Below are 19,689 nucleotides of genomic sequence, written 5' to 3'. Positions count from 1 at the left end.
ACACACAGAAAGCTCAAAGCAAAGCACATAACGTTTGCCTAATGTTTCAAAGATGCCAGTTTAAAAAAAACTCTGCGACTACTTGAAAACTGGAGCGAAGCTGCTCGAAATTCGAAATAAAACATTTTCTGACCGAAATATAGGGTAACCAACCTATTTTGGACCCCATCAGCAGCTGTACATAATTTGGACACTTCCATTTGATTTTGCTGTAGGTGTCCAAATTATGTACAGGTGCTGATTATAGTTACTATATATATACACTCAAAATAATCCACACGTCCTATCCACGTGAAAAATCACGTAAATTTCTCTACAGGGATTTACGTGACTTTCAGGTGATTGTTATTGGAAAAAATAATAACATCTATCTGATTTTCACGTTAACCCATTAGTATGCGTGCGAATCACCTGAAAATCACGTAAATAGTACACGAAAAGCTGGGTGGAAAATATTCACATAACTTTTCAGGTAACTTCGACGTGAAATATATTTTGAGTGTAGTTCGGCGGATAGAAAATCGGGAGCCAAATAAACGTCAAAAGCGGAGCCAAAAGCTTTTCAAAATCCAAAATGCAGGAGTAATGTTAAAAAACACACTTTATTTTCATAGAACTAGTCATTTTCAACACCCGCCAGTGATTATTTTTCGTAAAAACCTGCACATTTCACCATAATTTCAAATTTAATTTCATAAATCAGGGATGCCAATTCGCCTGGTTTTCTATCCGCCGAACTATATATATAGTAACTATAGTGCTGATGGGGTCCAAAATACGTTGGTTACCCTACTTTAAAATTCTAAACAAGATTTTAGAATTTAGCAAAACTTAAGCCATTTAACACAGAACTGTACTCATTTAATGAAATTTATTATATAAGGATACATGATATGTTTCTATCTATATTATTTGTATTATTTCCCGCATTTACCTAAAATGTCAGCACACGCACGACACGAACTCGAAAAGCCTGCATGCTGCAGAAAAATCTGCTCATCTGGTATCACTGCTTTTCGCTTGCATCAGCTCAGGGGTGTGAAATTGTCAAAATTTTGCGGACTAAACATCCATGGACGGCGACAACTTGGAACCAGCCAGTATACCGAAAATAACAGCTAATATTAGTTGAATTATAGTTAAAAGGCTGTGTTTAACTGCTTTCTAATTAGTTCCAGTAGTCTTAAAATGAATAAACCTTTAAGTAGGCACCAGAACCAAAAGTATCAAAACCAATGAGTGGGACATGGACAATGTATGTAGTTTGACAGCCACACTATAGTTACTATTAGAGTGACTATATACAGAGTGGCGACAATGTCAAAATTGGAATGATAATTATCTGTCAGTGTCATTCCAATCGAGCAGACGACCTATCCAACGCGTATGCAGGAAAGAGAAAGAAAAACCTTGGAAAAGCCGCATTGCATACATTTGGGATGACTTGTCGCCACTCTGCATATAGTCACTCTAGTTACTATATATAGTAACTATAAGCCACACCACCCCGCTGCATCAGCTTTCAGACAAGCATTTGCATGGTGAGTATGGTGAATATAGACACCATGCTCTATTGTATGCAATCCATGAAATCCATATGACCATATGTAATCTTCTATACAATTATGCGGATTTAAATTAAAGCGGGTTTATTTTACCTATCCCAACTTTTCTATTGCTAAATTTTGTGGCTTATCTTTAAAGGATATATGGTCGGTGTTAAATCAGACCGAACCAAGTCGCAAAATTTAAAAAAATGAGTTAATTACAGCAAACGACCAAGAATTTTTCAAGCTACATGTTACTCTAATCTAAAGTGACCAGATCTTTTTTAGACCAAACCTCATGATTTTAGTCATGACCTTGAAATGCGGTCAGGCATACTATATTAAGGTCAGGCAGGTATATTAATATTTTTTGAAACGATGGTTCTACAATTGTTGAAGGGACGGTAAGGGAAGGGATGCTGGAAGCATTGGACAAAAGGTAGGAGTCACAACGACAACTTGTTAAGCGTAGCTACCTATTACCCCCCTCCCCTTCCTTTCCACTCTTTCCCCTCCATTCCGGAAAAAAACCTTCTTCACTACTTCCCCTTACCGTCCCTTCATCAATTGTAGAACCATCGTTTCAAAAAACATCTGTTTTGGATGAATGCGGGACATATTGAATGGCTTATTTGCTAAATCGGTTCGGTAGTAAAGATGGGATCATTTAGAAATTGTGCACTTCATTTTGGCTATAGCTGCGTTCCCAGTGGCCGTGGATGCTAGCTTTTGAAAGCGTTATGTTATTTGTAAACAGTTTAAAGGTAACATGGTTTCATGCAGGAGGAGAAATGAACGTAATTGTGTGCCGTCAGCTGCAGAATCCACCAGCGACGGCTCAGGAGCAGGCGGTAGTGACGAATTATCCTTAAAGAGCTGTGGTGTGAGTAATTGAGGGGTTCAAGGAAACTCACAGGACTGTCCGCAAGGCGCAGGTCAGACGTTGGAGTTGAACTCTTGATCGTCAACTGCGGTTGAGGGTCGATCGGAAAGTCAAGGCTGATCTCAATATCACGGATTGTGCTTTGGTGAAAAAACTGAATACTGACCGCGAATCCGGCTCGAAATGGCTACAAGTGTTACCGAGCAAGTGGGGAGCCTCAAACAATAAACAAAGGCTAGAATCCGGTCTTGCGGGTTGTGCGGCCGGGTTGTGACGAAACGCGATGCATGTGTCTGACTCGATGATGAATAAGCTTTAGAGAAGGCTGATTTCAGCCAAACCCAGGGCTGTTCTGGTTCGCGGTAGGGTTTGTAGCAGATTCGAGATTGGTTTTGGGGATGGGTTCGTGATAAAAGATCCTGACTTGGCAACGGATCTGTTTCATTGTGAGGAATTCGGAGATATACAGGGGTAGGTGCCTCACTAGCCGGATTTTGCCCTTCATTAAGTCCCATGATAACCTATCGCGGTTGGTCAAGGCGACGATGGATCGAGTAATGTGTGTGGTTCGAGTATCAGGGGCAGTCTCGAGTCCCTTTGAATCTCGGGTTACGGCAAGGTGATGGGCTTTCATGTTTGCTGTTCAACATCGCTTTGGAGGGTGTGATAAGAAGAGCGGGGATGGACACGAGTGGCACGATATTCACGACGTCCGTTCAGCTTCTTGGTTTCGCTGACGACGTTAACAGCATTACACGTACCTTTCAGAGGATGCCGGACACGTACATCGGATTGAAAGCTGAAGCCAAACGGGTCGGACTTGTCGTTAATGTATCAAAAACAAAATACATGAAAGGAAGAGGTTCTAGAGAAGTGACAAGCAAGATGGATCGATTAAGTGGAAGGTGACCTGCGAACCCTACCCAGACTACGTGGCTGGCGAATTGCGGCTATGGACCGAGTGGAATGGAGACGACTTCGTACAGCAGAGGAAACTACGACTTGGAGCTGATTAAGTAAGTAAGTTAGTTAGCCTGTCGCAGTTTCAGCATGCATGCTACAATGGACAATGGACTTCAGATCATCTCAAAAGAGCTGAGTGCACCAAATTGTCCCCGAGTTCGTCCAGTATTGAAATACTGGGAGATAATGAAGCGAAAGCTGGAGATGAAGAGAACAGTCACCAACGAAATTGGTCAGATGAGGAGTTTGAGGTCCCAGCTGGCTGGGGCCGTCAATGGGGAGGGTGTTCACCGGCTGACGAGCGGTGTCAACCGTAGGTTTCTTCATGCAATGTAACATAATTTCCTATGTTTCATCCCTAGAAACTGTTTCGATTGAAAAATTAACCAATGCGGGACAGTTTCCGGGATGCTTAGTAATCCGGGACATGCCATCCAAATCCGGGACGTCTGGTCAACCTACTCCAATCAGACTACATAAATGTTGCAATCAGCCAGAGTTACGAGATGGTTTCGAACGATACAGAGTAGCAAACTTTGAATGCATTTTTCTCAAAATCAAAGTTTATAGTCACTTAGTTCGGTATTCGGTCTGACTTAACACCGACCATATTATGTCTAAAAACCTAAATAACTGAAAATAACAGTCTTCACCAACGACATCTGCACAAACATCGACAAAGAAAAGAAAAAAATTTTGATTTATTTCGAAGAAAGAAAGACTTTTATTCATTCAAACTTGGGTTTTCCGTTTTATTTATCGAATTCAAAACGATACTGTAAATTTTACGTAACGTATTTGCTATGAAGTTTTGTTGTTGTTTTTTTTTTTTTGCATTAACTAAATAGCGATTATTCTCTGTGTCAGGTCGCCCACAAGCAATGGTTTTTTGGTTGGTAGTAGGTAGCTTTATGCTGCTTCAACTAGGGAGATTACAATGTTTGTGTGATTAGACGAGTATAACATTTGTGGATTTAACGGCATTTAATCTGCGTAGATGTTACAGTTTACTTAGAGAAAAGCGGGCCACAGTTAAACTAGCATCGTCACATTTGCATCTTTTTGTGTTCTTTTTTTATTTGGTAGCGATTAACTAGAGATTACCATTGTTATTTCTTTTATATTTGACTAGTGGCTTTTTGGAGTTTCGGCTGATCATGGGAACTGTTTCCAACTAAATCCTGTTACAATACTATAGAGATTTTTCTTTCTTACTAGACTGATTAGATTCCAGCTTAGGCGTTTGATAGATTATACGTCTTTCGGTATTAACGGTTTTTTACTCCTTAACTATAGTATATCTATATTCAACCATTTTCAATAGTTTTTAGTGTTTGTTAAGGATCTGATAAATAAAATGTTGACTATGGGGACTCTAAAAAGTGTAATGCTTAGACTTACAATGTTAGTCATATTAGAAGCAGGATTTACATTAGGTACTGAATACACATTCTACAAAAGAAGAACTTAGTTATTTAGAAAATTCAATAAAACTACAGATGGCCTACAATTTATAAATAAATATGTTTAATACAATTTAAATACAAAACAGTTTGAGAATAAAATTTAATCTAAAATCGAAAAAATTGTGACATTCGCAAAAATAAAATGCCTGAAATATTTTTACCGTTAAAATGTCTCCACGCATTTGGTATGCCACCGTACACTAGTTGAAAGATATCACACAATCTTCAGACAGATAGGTAGTTAAGCATAAAAGATAAAAAACATAAACACAGCTTTTAAGGACTAAAGGTACTAAATTTTACTCGTAATGGCCTGAGTCCCGAAACAATTCACGAAACAGTTTGAATTCACAAAAACAGTTTGAAAGAATTGTCAAAAACAAAGTTAAGTTATCGATAAAAAAATAATAACAGAGGAGTATTAAAGGAGTCATAGGGGGAATTTGGGGGGGGGGGGGGGTGGAGGGGGGCTAAAAGGCGCGTTTGAACAATCTCGATCATTCTATTCTACTGGGGTTAACAAGCCAGGCTTCGGAAACTACCGCAACTTTTGTCGACGTTCCGACATTTCAATGAGCAAATGTTGAGAATCGGTTCTGTTCTATAGTAATGTTCTGCTAACTGAGATCATCAAAGCACCATTGAAATAAAAGGAAAAAATTGATTGAAAACACTTGCCAGTATGAGATTATACTTTCAATTGCAAAAACGATCTGAATTTCAACGACGCAGCGAAAATCAAAATTTTTGGCAGTTAATCTGTGACTATATTCTTTTTGCAATGTGGGTTTACGGCAGCGATACTCTTTGTGTGTTTAAGTTATTTATTTTTGTTTATTTTAGTATGACGTAAAAATGACATGATATATTTTTTTGTAAGAAAATTTTGATTTCCATGCGTCTTGAATGAGATCTATCATATTTTATATATTCTTCTCTTCCATGAAGCTTGCGGAGAAGCTTACCAATAGACAACCTTCACGTTAGTCCACTTTTCAGTCTCTTTTCACACATACATTGCCAAAACATGTTATAATATAGATATCGTTCGAATTATTTATATTACTACAGTGATTTATGCTAATACTCTGCAACTGCGATTGATGTTAAAAACCTTCATCTGCAATTCAATAAATAACGTTTAATTCTACTTAACTTGGTTGTGGCGCGACCAGAGCAGCACTTGACTGCCGTAATAACATCGAGGCAGGCCGTTGGCCGCCCTTTCGCAGTTCCATCGCCTGTTGTTGCTGCGCTGGTGATAGATTTTGATGCGGCGGCGGAAGCGGCTGATTGTGCGGTGGAATTTGTGGGGCTCCTGCATTTCCGTCGTTATTTTCCTTCTGGGATTCATCGCTGAGCTGTGACTGAATCACCTCCATGTACTCACGAATGAGGTTGGAAATTTGGAAAGCCTGAAATAGAATAAATGTGTTTTAGAGTAGATAACTCAAGTTATTTTTCAAAAATGCACGCTCGCTTTTTCACATCATAAAATGAAAACCGAAACGCCTCATTAACACAGGTGTTTTCGCGTTTTTTCAACTCTGCAATCGTTACGTTTGCATGGTCCGCTTGTAATCTATGATAAGTACTGTGCGAAAAACGCCAGTAGACCTCGTTACAAGAACCTAAAACTCTTAAATTCTGGAGCCCTACTGTAAGAAAACAGAACTAAAACATTTTTTGGGATCTAAGCTCCACGAAATGAGAAAGAATTGTCGAAAAAAATAACCAAACCAAATTCACCCACCTGCGAAGTCGTCAGAATCACTTTCGACTGCTTCTTGTCAGACCCGGTGATGATCATCAGACAGTTCATATTCGGCGAGAACGACAAAATCGATTGGTAGTCGTATGTGCACAGTGTGTTCCGCGAACGATGTTCCAGCAGATGCAGACCCTTCTGATCTACCGCCAGCCACAGTATCCGGGGCCAGTTGGAAGTGAACGATTGCATCACATCAAAGATGGTCGCCTTGTGCAAGGGCCAGCTTTGAATTAGATTGAGGAAGGACTTCTTCGCCTCGGCAGAAGTCATTCCCCGTAAGCTTTGATGATGCATGGCCACGCCCTCGTGCGGGATGTTCGGAACGAAGCGTGGCGGTAGACAGTGGGCCGCAATCGCACGATAATCCTGAACCACGTCTGTGCAGTCGCCTAATTCCAACTGACCCTGCAGAGCTGTCAGCATTATCTATAAAGATAGAAGAACCGTCATGGTAGTTCAACAAACAAAGCATTCTATCAGTCAGGCTACGTACCGCTTCCATCTCGGAAATAGGGAACCGTTCGGTTCGTAAACCATGCAGCACTTGATGGTAGAGTAGTTCTTTCTCTACCGGATCGTCCAGGTTCATGTACTGGTCACAAAACAGGTGCTTCTTGAACAAGAACAAATGATGTTGTCTCCTGCACGCCGGTGGAAGATTAGAACTCTGATTCTGTTGTACCGCCTGGGCAGCGGCAGTGCGATACTTTTCCCACTTCGACATCACATCTGCTACTTTTTCGTCGGGCAGTAAGCTACGCTCGGAAGCTCCTAATACCTCGTAGATTGCATATCCTACGGGACACGGGTAATGGAATGAACATGAATTTTCTAGCATACGCTTGTGAGTCGAAGATCACACTTTACTTCTAGCTCTATGTCGTTCTTACCTTGTGCGTTTTCCTGCAAGCCAATCTTTTTCTTAACAATCTCCATCACCTCCCGAGAAGTTGAGCTCGGATGGAATTCGACCGAATGATACTGTCCGTCCATGAAGTGGAACCTAGCGTAGATCGGTCTCCGATTGATCGTACACACAATCTCTTCTCGACTCGGAGGCCACTGTCGTCGACGGGTTCCTTGTGTTTTGAAGAAACACTTTTCCGCGAAACGTGCATACTTGCCTTCCTCGGAAATAAAATCGCTTGCGCATCGCTTCAAATGGCCTATCAAATATTTCCTAACTACTTTCTGCGGGGGAAGAATTACACTACACGCTAGCGATAGCAATGCCCAATGGCGAAGATTGACGCGCGAGTTGGGATCCGGATGATCGGTGGTCTGCTTGACCAGCTGCAGGTAAAGTTCATTTAGGAGTGATTCTTTCCGCATACAACGATCCATAATCGACTGTATCAGGGTTATGTGTTCATCTTCGGCACGTTGAACAGTTTCACCTGGAAGAATCGAATGAGAAATGTAAATCTGTTTGACTTAAAACTGGCTTTTAAACGGTACCATTTTGTCCCAATCCCGCATAGGTCAGAATCGAGTTGAATACTTGAACCATAGCCTGTTCCTCTTGGTCCGGAAGTTTACTCAAACTTTGCGGCAATGGTTGTCTGCTGAACGCCCAATAGGCATGCGGAAAGCCTTTGTAGGTCTCACCGTGATCATGCATTGAACTGCCGTGTTCTGCTCGGAGTTTTTCAAGTCGATGCTTGGACAATCGCCGCAATGTGTTCCTCAGAAAACCACCGCTAGGGTCTTGAGGCTTCCGCAGGATCTCGGCATCCACCAGGTGACGCCGGCATACAACCACATTATGATGCAGCCTGACGCGATCTTCGTTGGTGATCCCCTTGTTTTTCTTCGCGGGGACCTCATTCTCCGTAAGCCAATTGGAGAGCGCCGGGAAGTAGGATACGATCAGCGAACCAATCTCGTTCTTCTGCGACGTTTCAAACACGAAGCATCGCTGCTGTTCGGCAGTGGTTGTTGTGCTTGTATGGCGGTTAAGACTGATCGTAATGAAGCTATCGCTCGGATCTAGCATGATCGACTCGATGTCGCTGTAGCGAAATTCGTACAGCACAAACTTATCGTCCGGTTTTATCAGTATAATACCCTCGCAATTTATACCGAGGATCAGGCTGTTTCCGTAGTTCCAATAGCCCCGATACGAAACAGGAAACATTGTGGTACCATATAGCGGATACTGCATCACACAGGAAAGATACAAGACCTTAGCGGTTAGTTCCGTACGGCCGGAGCCGTACTGGCGGTGAGCTTGGGCCAGAATTGGTACCCAAAATTGCTCTTCGCGGGTTTTTGAAATCCTCTCCGGCAGATAACTTGCAACATCCGAGTAGTATTCCGGTTTGGGTTGGTTGGAAGGATCGCCCAGTGCCACTTGGGCTTGCAGACCAGCCAACTGTAGAGCCACCTTTTCGGAAACAGGAAAATCGTCACACTGCAAGATGGAATATTATGTTAACGGAAGCCCTGCAGAAACTACTAGGTACTAAGCTTACCTTCACTACGCTGTAAACGGCCTGCGCATATAGCATGTTAACCTCCACCGGGTCTTGTGACAGTTCGCGAGTACTTTTGAACAAACGCTTCTTGAATACAAAACGATTCTCGCCCGAACCCAGGGTTGTGGCGTTTTTCCGCAATGTCGAACTGCCGGCATGAATCTTGGTTTGCTTACTGCAATGAAACAAACAACGCACGTGTGTGCGTGCCCACCAGAGGGAAACAAACCCGATTAAAACCAAATCGAAAGCTCGCGGCTTAATTTGGATGGTGTGTGGTATAAGTTCCGATCCCTGTAAGAGGGATTCAAGCTAAATGTCTCATGTTGTGTAGTATTTCGGAATATCTTTGCTCTGCAGCTCCTCCGGCAGTTTGAGATAGAGGAAAATACGGTAAGCCCGACGATTGACTTTTTTAACGATGTTGCTCTGCCGACATCCAAGGTCACGGCCACTGGAAGGAAGTGTTGGACATTGGGATGGATTAGACACATAGACGAGTTGCGGTTATGTACAAACTTTCACAGCAAAGCCCTCCGCCAATGGCAAGCACCAAAAAAATCCACAAAAAGTTTCCTCCGACTGGCTGTGTGATTTGATCCAGATGAACTTTGTGTACAATGTGAGTAATGACGGGCGCTTATTACCGATCGAACACTAATTTTTGGGAGGTTATTTTGGGCATTCGTATTTACACAACTTAACTAAGTTCTTACATTCTACCGTCAGTCAGCGTTTGATTAGGTCCACTTACAACCAAACAATTGTTAGCAAGAGAATTGGAAAAACAAAAACTGTTGTACTTACGATTCCCAAGCGGCAATAATATCGTACAGATAATCGTGGGATTTCACGTGTTCTTCACCATCTGGTCGTGACTGATAAATGGCCCATCCTTCGATGTTACACAGGCCCAGCTTCTCGGCTAGTTTCGCAACTGCGTCGCTAGCCGTATCCGTCGGGTGTACATCGATAGCCTTCGTACGGCCATCTAAAAAGAAGAACCGGCACACGATCGTTCCTAACCGACGCATGGCCTGCAAAAACAAAACACTTCGTAACGTCGATTCCGTTCTACTGACTTGTCAAACTTACCGCAACTTCCACACTGGAGGGCGGATACTGCCGGCACCGAACTTTAGTGTTTTTGCAATTATCCAGACACCACTGCACATATTGCCGTAGTTTTCCTTCCAACGATTCCAAATTTTTCTTCAGAAAACTCACAAAATAGCGAAATAGCATTTTGCTTGGTTGGAATGCGACAATCGTGAGGCACAGTAATAGCCACACCCGATCAGTCCACTCAACGCTCGGATTGTTGGTAGCTTGCCGCATACATTGCACAAAGATCTCGTCACGTAGCTCTTCCCGCTCGATACCCTGCCCGATGATGAATTGAATCACCTGCAGTTCACGTTCCGTGTTCAACTCACCCCGAATGTATTTGCAAAGATCCTGAAATATTCCTAAAATTTATAAATCCGCCCTTGCAACAGAAAATTTAAACTCACCCTAAAAATATTGCACGCTATGGTGACATTCTCCGGATCATACATATGAATGTGCGACGACGGGATCGTATTTCCACGATAGTACGTGATCATCTCATACTTCGGTACCATATCGACCGATTTTCGACCCTTTCGGGTTAATGTCGCCATTATGGTTCCTTCTGGTGAACGCTCGTGAGTATTGTAGAAACTTTCGGCAAACTCCAAGATGTCATAGTAAACGTCGTCCCGCAATAGTTCCTTCTCTCGTTCCGTTATGTCCATCTGTTGCATTTCCTGCAGCTTCTTTTCCACTCGATACTTTCTGCGTTGCTCCCGCTCGGCGTACGGATGGCCACCACCCGTCGATGAAGTCCGTGAGCTTGGTCGACTGTGTTTCGGCGAAGATGGACTCATTGGCCCTCCGGAGCCACGTTGAACAGGACTGGCTGAACGAATCACGGCTGGACTCTTAGGACGCAACTTGTGCGCTCCTCCGTTCTCCATATGAACCGGTTGATGGATTACACCGTGAGCGTGCACCGGCGGAGGAGGAGCATGATTGTTATGCTGTTGCTGCTGTTGCAATTGTTGCTGCAATTGCTGCTGGTGAGCTGCCAGCTGCTGTTGATGTTGTTGTTGTTGTTGTTGTTGTAGCATGGTGGAATGATGCTGATGATTCGGCGCAGCCGGTGGCTGATGCTGTGGGACGGTAGGAGCTTTCTCATGAATTTCCGGTGGCGGAGGTAGCTCTTTTAGGTGTATAACTGCTTCGTAGATGGGCTCTTCCTTGCGACGAACCTGCGTCATTGATGACGCTAATGTTGGTGGGCCCACCGGAGGTGCACAATTGTTGTTGTCGACCGGAATCGGAGGTGGCGGCATGGTTGGCTCGGGCAACGATGGGACTCTATAACGGTGAATAAAAATTTAAAAGAAAATAATTGCAATGTTAGTTGCGGCTAGAGTGCAAAACATGCCAATTGTGCCAACATGGGAATAGATAATCCATTGTATGCAAATAGGATGAATTAATTGGCGACAGGTAAATCACATACCCCATTGGCTTCGGCGTTGTCGGCTTATTATTGACGATGGTATTGTTGTTGTTATTGTTTGCCCCAATTCCGTTGACGAGTGCTGCCTTGCTGTTGACATTATTATTCCGCTCACTGGTCAATCCTTCGATTTCCTGCTGTATTACCGACTCGAGCTCGACGTCCAAATCTTCCACCAAATGATCCATCTTTTCGCCAATTTCGTCGATGATGGCGTTGGAATTCGGTTGCACCTCGCTAAGAAAGGCGAACAGATTATCAAGATCAACCGATTCGTTACTCTGCTGATGGGCGTGGTTAGCGGAGGCAATACCGGCCGGTGCAGCACCGGCGCTACCCGGCACCACATTGCCGTTCAGCTGCGAGTCTTTGCTACCGGCGGAAATGGCACCGGCACCACCGGTGACACCCAGATTGTTATTGGCGGCATGCTGCTGCTGCTGCGAGTGTAGCTTGGAGTTAATTTGCTCGGCCATTTGCGACAGCGCTAGGATCTCTTGCTTAGCGACCCTGTGGAGTTAGACGCGGTGGTTAGACAAGAGAAACAAGTATGGATTAAATTGGCCGTAAGCGAGTGTGGTTATGTTTTGACGAGGTGTGCATCGTTAGAATAGCAGGGCGACGCTTGTGAGGCGGGAGGTAATTTGCATGTTTTTTTAACGATTATGAACATCAATGGAGAATAAATACAGATGAATTTGCCAGTCCGTTATAGCTTTTTGTAACAGTCTATGAGGTTGGTCATTTAGTTGACCAATTGATCATACACTATTTTGGCAAATGAATTTAAATTTCAATTTTAAATTCAATATCGACTGATTGTATAACATTCCATCAAAGTTTGCTTCCCCGAACAACATTTCTTTTGAATTTAATTCTCATTATGAAAAACTTTATAATACATTTTTTAATTGCAAAGGTGAAATCAAAAATCGAGGAAAAGCTCATTAAAATATATCAAAATCATTAAAAGCACATTTCAAAATATCAAAATCATTCAAATCAGTTTAGTAGCCCTGAAGAGGTAGGGTACCCTCCTTTACCGTGACGTTCCCTGAAGGAGCAATTTGGGACTTATCCTACTTTTGATGTTGATATTTCGTCTATTGGAAGGTTTATTAGATGGGAATCGATCAGTTATCAATTTCTATAGCAATTTACGCAACACAAATTTGATAGACGGATGATACAACACAGAACACACAAAATGGTACGACATAGCTAAAAAGGAATAAAGCGGCATATCTCTTTCACTGTGGAACAACACTACTACGGATAGAAGATACCGACTCACCCTGAGACAGAGCTTACGCAGAGTCCATCACTACTATTGAGCATGCTTTGTGATTATAATGATTATTGTTATAGGTAATCAGTAATAAAGGTCCAAGCAAAATCAGTAAGAAGGATACGAACATTTTTTTCTAGCTAAACCAATAGATACTATCTAATATTTTGTTTTGCTATCAATCAAGACACAATGGTCTCAGCTTTGGCACTCTGTCCTTCTTTCTACTGCGGTGTTAGATTGGTTATTCAGGATACAACGGCAGAAACAACAACCGAAAGTAAAATCAAAAGTAGGACCAAAGTCAAATTCGCAAAGCTGAAAACGTTGGTAAGTGTCAAACATTTCGTTAGTATCTGTTAAATGTTTTAGGAACGAATAAAGCAGATTGTGTTAAAAAAAACTTTCGCACATTCCTAAATTAAGTAAGTTGAATGCAAAAACTTTCACTGAATCGCTACCTATAATCGCATGGTAACCATACACTAAAAACAATCCATTCGATTACAAATAACATAACAGAATAGCAGAAACAGACAATTTTTTTGTTTTGGTATTTAACTTAAAAGTTAAACAAAGATTGAAATCAACGAAATTTGACACTATTTATAATCGCGCAACATAACATATCTGCCAGCGTGAATTCTTGTTCAATATTGGAATACTTGAGAGCGCTGAAAAACAAATTGTCACTGGCATGCGATTATAGTTAAATCAAATAAAACAACTAACACTAAAGCTATTGAATATCAAACAACTTCTTACTTAAAACACATTCCGATCGAACAGAATAAACGTTATCCAACAGCAACGGGTGCATATACTAACCTTTCACTTTCCTCCAGCGCTTTCCGGTCGGCTTCCGCCTGGGCGGCTTCTCGTTCCCTCCGTTCCGCTTCCATTCGTTCCCGTTTGCGCATTTCCTCGTCTACGCGACGCATTTCACGTAACGCTGCGGCCACCTCACGAGCGAAAACACCCCGCAGATGACTTTGGATAACGATAGCCGCGCGGCGTTTCTTGAGAAATTCGATTCGTAGCTTCCAACCCTTGTAGGCGTGCTGGATCTGTAGAGCGGCAGCGCGAAATTTCCGATAGTTTCGCTGCTGACTAAATCGCTTCCAGTTTCGCTGGATGACTAGTGCTTTGGAGTTGATAACCTGCTTGCGTGCGTCCTCCAGCGGTTCATGGACTACACTTCGCAGAAATACTTTGGTTTTGCCCGTTTGCCACTCCGTCGGTGGTACATTAAGTTCTCGGATCACGCACAATGCTTGATCCTTGCTGGAGAGATTCCGGAAGCGTTTCGTTAGGCACTGATATCGCTGCACAAAATCGTCAAAGGTCAGATGGACGGGGAAACCTTCCCGACGGATTCGGATAATGTCCAACATACCGAGGTATCGCAACTGATCCAGAACCATTTGGTCATCATAGTCGTTTGATAACTTGTCGGCGTTGGGTTTGATGCATCTTACATACCATGGATTCGTACTCTGTAGAACATCAACCAATGCTTGCAACTGCTGTCGGAATGTATCGCTGACTGTTAGTTTGCCTTTAGATGTTCCCCGCGAAACGGTTCCAGCAGCTGGTGCCGACTGTACCTGTTGGATCGATAGTAGATCCTGGAAGGATGAAATTTCCTGTACGAATGTGTTAGAGCTCCTGCTCATGTGATCGAACAACACATCCTGCTGAACATCACGATTCTTGTCGACGAAACCCTTAACGGTGTAGCTGACACAGCCGGCGTAATGCCGAATGCCGAACTCCGATTCCCAATGACGGCGATCTTGACCTTTGACGTAGCATGGATGACTTTCAAATTCGGTGTGAAGATTCGTGAGGTAGGCCGTATCCGAACCCTTCGGCATGTGACACTGCTCGGTGAGCAGTTTCAGAATACAACGCGGTGGTTTTTCGATCAGCTCCAAACACTGAGTGTTATCAGTGAACTGGATGTGGGAAAACTTGATCTCCTCTTGGCGATACTGTTTATTTGGAAAAGAAATAAAAATTACTGTTTTTCGGAGACCCCGTACAGACAAAATTCTACTTACAATTTCTTGTTCTAATGCGAAGACGTAATGATTGAAAAATTTGTGCAACTTTTCGTTGGTATAGTTGATGCACAACTGTTCGAACGAGTTTGTATTGAAGTTTTCGAAACCAAAAATATCTAGAACTCCAAGAAACAGTGACGCATCTTGACCCGGATTGATGCACGTATTGATGTGACTGATTAACCAAGCAAAAGTTCTCGAATAAAGCGCCTTCGCCATGGCATGTCGATTCTCCCGGGCTTCCTGTAACTTCAGAGGTATCTCCGTGATATTCCCCCGTACGTTGATCTGTCGCTTCAAAAGCACTTGCTCCAGATCAATATCCTGTAAGCCCAACAATTCCGCAACTATAGGCACGATATCCTTGTCTTCTGGAGCCAGCTCACACCGTTCGCCGTCGATATCAGCGAAATTTAAATTACCTAACCAAATTATGGCACTTAAAACTCTAAAAATTCCATCGATTAGAGGTTGTGAGATCTGCAGTACATTAAAAGCCAATCGTAAGGCTTCGAACTTTTTCGATTCTGCTGCGACATCCATAATCGCTTCCCCGGTTGCCCCGCAAGAATTCAGATACCGGTAAAACGAGGCATCCTTCAGATGTAACGCGGTGGCCAGTTCTTTATTGTTCCTGCCCTCGGCCACCAACTGGTACAGGACGTGATAATTCCGCTCTCCTGGGCTCTGAAACGTTATCCGGGACTGCTCCAGCAAGTAGTCTTGGATGATGCAACCTCTAATGCACCACTTTGAATCGAAGCACACTTGCATGAACTTTCCGAAGCGTGAGCTGTTGTCATTTCGGATAGTTTTAGCATTACCGAAAGCTTCCAGAATGGTATTTGCTTCAAGAATCTGCTGCTGAACCCAAGTCGAAACGTCACATGTTACCGAACATAGATATTGAAGAATGAACTTAGTGGTTTCGGTTTTTCCTGCTCCCGATTCACCCGATATGACACATGACTGTTGGTTTGCGATAGAGGAAATTAGCGTAACCATTTTCAGCGACAGTAAAAAAGCTTACCTGATTGGTATTGTTATCCCGTATATTTCGGTAGGCTGCCTCGGCCAATGCAAAAACGTGCGGATCCAGTAGTCCCAGTTTCTGGCCATGGTATTTGGATACAAATTCCTAGACAAGTAAAAAGAAAAAAAAAGAATAAAAATGGTGAATTCAAAGGTCTACTTGTGGTGTGCTGAATAGTGTTTGAGTCAAGTCCGGATATGTAATGAAATTACCGCGTCCTTTTTAATATTGAGTTCAACCATACATAAAAACTCGTTCCACTATACTTGCTACAAACAAGACGGAAAGGTTGAATATTATGAGAGCCTCTTTAAGCTAGAAAAAGAAGCCCTCTTTTCTGCAACTCCCCTCACCATCCAAACATAACACCAGTCACTTCCACCTCATGCAGCTGAAACTGTTTGCACGGAAGGACCGACGCGAACGATAGTGATATGATTTTAAAACCAGCACTTTGTTCTCCCTCCGGCTCCCAGCGTCCCATCAGTCGCTTCCGGGACGGCGGCGGCTAGTCAATGCGATATGCTGGTTTGCGGAAAAACAGAAGAACCCCACCCCGTCGAGTTTCGCTTTATTTACTGACCTATTTACGCTCCGCAGTGTGTGATGTTTGCGCGCAAGGATAACCCAGTAATTTTGAAAAAAGGAACTCCACAAAAAAGCGGACACGCTCATGACCAACGAGGTGGCTAAAAATGTTTTGTACCTGCTTCTAGACCGTGCCCAAGTTTAATGCAGCTCTAGAAAGATTTCTCTATTCATCAATGTTAATGGGCTGCTTTTCGCCGTGTTTTCGCTTTACATTTACGCCAGGTATTCGAAGGATTTGCCGGGCTTACATAAAGCAACCACTTGTTGTGTTTAGTTCTATTTTTATTTGATAATACAAAGTATTTGAAGTAAAAAAATAAATTAAAGGAATTTACAAGCTGGACGGGAGCAATGTGCAAAGAATTGAGGTCTCCTATATTATTTCCATGCAAACTTCAGTAGAAGTTCATTTCGAAAATTCATATCTTATGACTCCCCATCGTTGAACAAAATCTTTTTTTTTAAATGCAAGGAAATTTCCCATAAAAAAATGTAACCTTAAAAAAGCTTTCTATGAAATTTTTCATGGCGATGGAGAAAACTGCAAAAGACTATGCTTACCACATTGAAATTAAAAAAAAAAATTCTGATTCGATAATTTTGAATGTGTAATCAAAATTTCACTCTAATATTAGTTTTTTCTTCTGGGTTATATGCGAAAAACTAACCGCTGACGATTGATATAAAAGAAATGAGAAGAGTTTGACAAAGCAAAATAAAATCTATTTGCTGACCAAAATCCATTCTTCAGAAACTGCAAAATTAGATATTTCGCTGTTTAACTAACTATCAAATTACCTTTATAATGTTAACGTTGTAGATTTCTCAGAAGTTGTTACAACGAGAATGAATTTCCAGTACCTACTACGGTATGCATATCAAAACTTAGCACAATAAAAGCTGCAAAAGTCATAAATTACAACTGCTAAGAACTCTGGATTTATAACTTCTTCGAACACCTCCTGATGTACATATCTCACCCTTACGCAAATAGTATAACATGCTGTGACAAAGAGAAGCAACGGGAAAGACAAAGAGAGCAAGGGCGAAGGGTCCACTTGAAATTCAGTCCATTCAACTTCAACATAAAATGAGCATAGTTAAATATTCAGAAAAGTTATCTGATTTTATGACGATAACCATCGCATTCTCTCGACCGTCGTTCGCACCAGTAAAGAAAACAAGAAGAGCCACTAAAACGCCCAGAAACGTCACTGCCGGCGATGAAGGGAAGATCCTGCTCCTTTGTGCCCCGCTGCCGATCCACCTACCTACTTCGGTGTCGCTTCGATGCACACCGACTATTTTCTCACCATAAATACTATACATAGTTGCTTACATAGATTGTTTGCCGTGTAACAATGAACTCGTCTATCTAGAAAGTTGACCCCCATTGAATTGACGGTGACTGCAGATAGGAAAAACTAAAACCCCTTCAATTTATTGAAGAAATTTTGAAAATAATATATTTCGGCTAGTTTTATACTTGATAACACTTACTAAAAGTTTCAAAAGTGATTCAATTAACCATTGAACCGATCATAAGTTTCCCATAGCATGCATCCCACGGTCTTGATAGAAGTAATTACAGTAAATAATCCAATCACCGAACGGAACTGACCGCGACTTCGGGCACTACACCTTCATGTAGGTAATTAAATTCATGGCGAACTGTTCAAGTGCAAATGTTGTTGTAGCGTGAAATCTGGCGCCACTACCCACTTCCGCTGAATTGTAGAAAAAAAACTGTCAAACCCCAAAAGCATTAGAAAAGGAGACTTTCAAGGGTTTATGCATTGATTAAGTTTTCCGACACACACTGATCACCGATTTGCTAGCCATAAACCATTATGCAAACTTTCTCACGCCAGACAATTATTTAGAATCGCTTATTGCTAGTTGGAACATAGAGGAGGAAGAGCGACGAGAAACGGAGCTTGGTACACAAAAAAGCTCACACAGCTTGTCACTACACTGACTGAGCCATCATTAAGTGGCTTATATTTTATGCACATTGTGTGCTATTCGCTTGCAAAGCATAGCAACCTGTCAAGCTGAATTACTTGTAGTACATTCGACCATAAAATAGCAGACTAGTTAACTTTGCAACATTTCAAAGTGCAACGGTGCTAGAAAATGCTGCGTCTGCTAGTCTGTGATGATCAAACCGGTCAACGCGGTGAATGTACAGCTAGACAAGCAAGCGGGCAAACCGAACACCTACCTAGATGTCGATCAAGAATGTATCATTATCTTTTAAGTGTTGTTGGCAGGTGATTGATATGTTCTGAAAGTAGTCAGCTGCTGTACTTAATACCGGATCCTAGATCCAAGGAAGGATGCCATCAGATAAGAGTGAGAAACCCATTCAGCATCAGGCAACGATTTTAAGCGATGAATCTACTAAGCCACGATTTATGACTGCCACTACTCGAAACTAGTGTTTCCAGTTCACGCATCGAAGTGTTTTTTTATTTCGAAAAATAACAGAGAAAAAAACAGGATCCCAAAAAATTACTGATTAGGTATTTGTTTCCACTGTGTGGTTATCGGAAACCGCTTTTGGCATTCCTAATTTTCACTTTTGTTAAATCTTTCTCGCCCCTATTCGTTTGCACACTGAAAACGCCCATCTCGATACAGCCGAATCATAATAGACATAATCTTCGAATCGAAGCATTTAAAACCCACAGACCCCCGAAAAAAAAACGAAGACTTTCTTCACACCCGGCAACGTGCTTGCTGGCGAGTAGCAACACACTAATGCTTGCGTGTTCCCCTGCAGAAAGGTGCTTTGATGTTGATACCGATGGATGCTAAGCAAACGGCGAAACAAGCAAATCTCTTTCTAAAGCATCTGGCGTTTGACCTACATTACTCGCCTACTGTTGACTTGTTCCCTCTCGACTGACGACGCGACGGCATGCATCAAAGATGCCGCTATTGTTTTTTAGTAATCCCTGCCGGTGCCGGTTTCTGCATATCGTCAAACGTCATCACTTGGCATATGTTGCATTCAAATGCAGCGTGTTTTGTTTTCTTCGTAACAAAGA

General features: G+C 42.3%; 1 protein-coding gene across 1 annotated transcript in view; it reads right to left on the bottom strand.

The window, feature by feature from the left end:
- Positions 1–5,375: 5,375 nt before the first annotated feature.
- LOC128741255 (myosin-VIIa) overlaps positions 5,376–19,689 on the bottom strand; it is a 63,549-nt gene continuing 49,235 nt past the window's right edge. The window contains exons 4-16 of the mRNA XM_053836936.1: positions 16,043–16,150; positions 15,010–15,981; positions 13,775–14,940; positions 11,659–12,168; positions 10,622–11,510; positions 10,203–10,565; positions 9,915–10,144; positions 9,105–9,282; positions 8,089–9,043; positions 7,521–8,027; positions 7,124–7,425; positions 6,613–7,056; positions 5,376–6,274 (exon numbers count right to left, since the gene is read on the bottom strand). Of these exons, the coding sequence (XP_053692911.1) occupies positions 6,011–6,274; positions 6,613–7,056; positions 7,124–7,425; positions 7,521–8,027; positions 8,089–9,043; positions 9,105–9,282; positions 9,915–10,144; positions 10,203–10,565; positions 10,622–11,510; positions 11,659–12,168; positions 13,775–14,940; positions 15,010–15,981; positions 16,043–16,150 (6,888 nt within the window). The 3' untranslated portion in view covers positions 5,376–6,010. The remainder of the gene's footprint in view (positions 6,275–6,612; positions 7,057–7,123; positions 7,426–7,520; positions 8,028–8,088; positions 9,044–9,104; positions 9,283–9,914; positions 10,145–10,202; positions 10,566–10,621; positions 11,511–11,658; positions 12,169–13,774; positions 14,941–15,009; positions 15,982–16,042; positions 16,151–19,689) is intronic.

This window comes from Sabethes cyaneus, chromosome 1 (assembly GCF_943734655.1).
Source record: "Sabethes cyaneus chromosome 1, idSabCyanKW18_F2, whole genome shotgun sequence".
Classification (NCBI taxonomy): Eukaryota; Metazoa; Arthropoda; class Insecta; order Diptera; family Culicidae; genus Sabethes; species Sabethes cyaneus.
The sequence above is the reverse complement of the archived record's forward strand: the minus strand, read 5'-3'. Positions and strand labels throughout refer to the sequence as shown.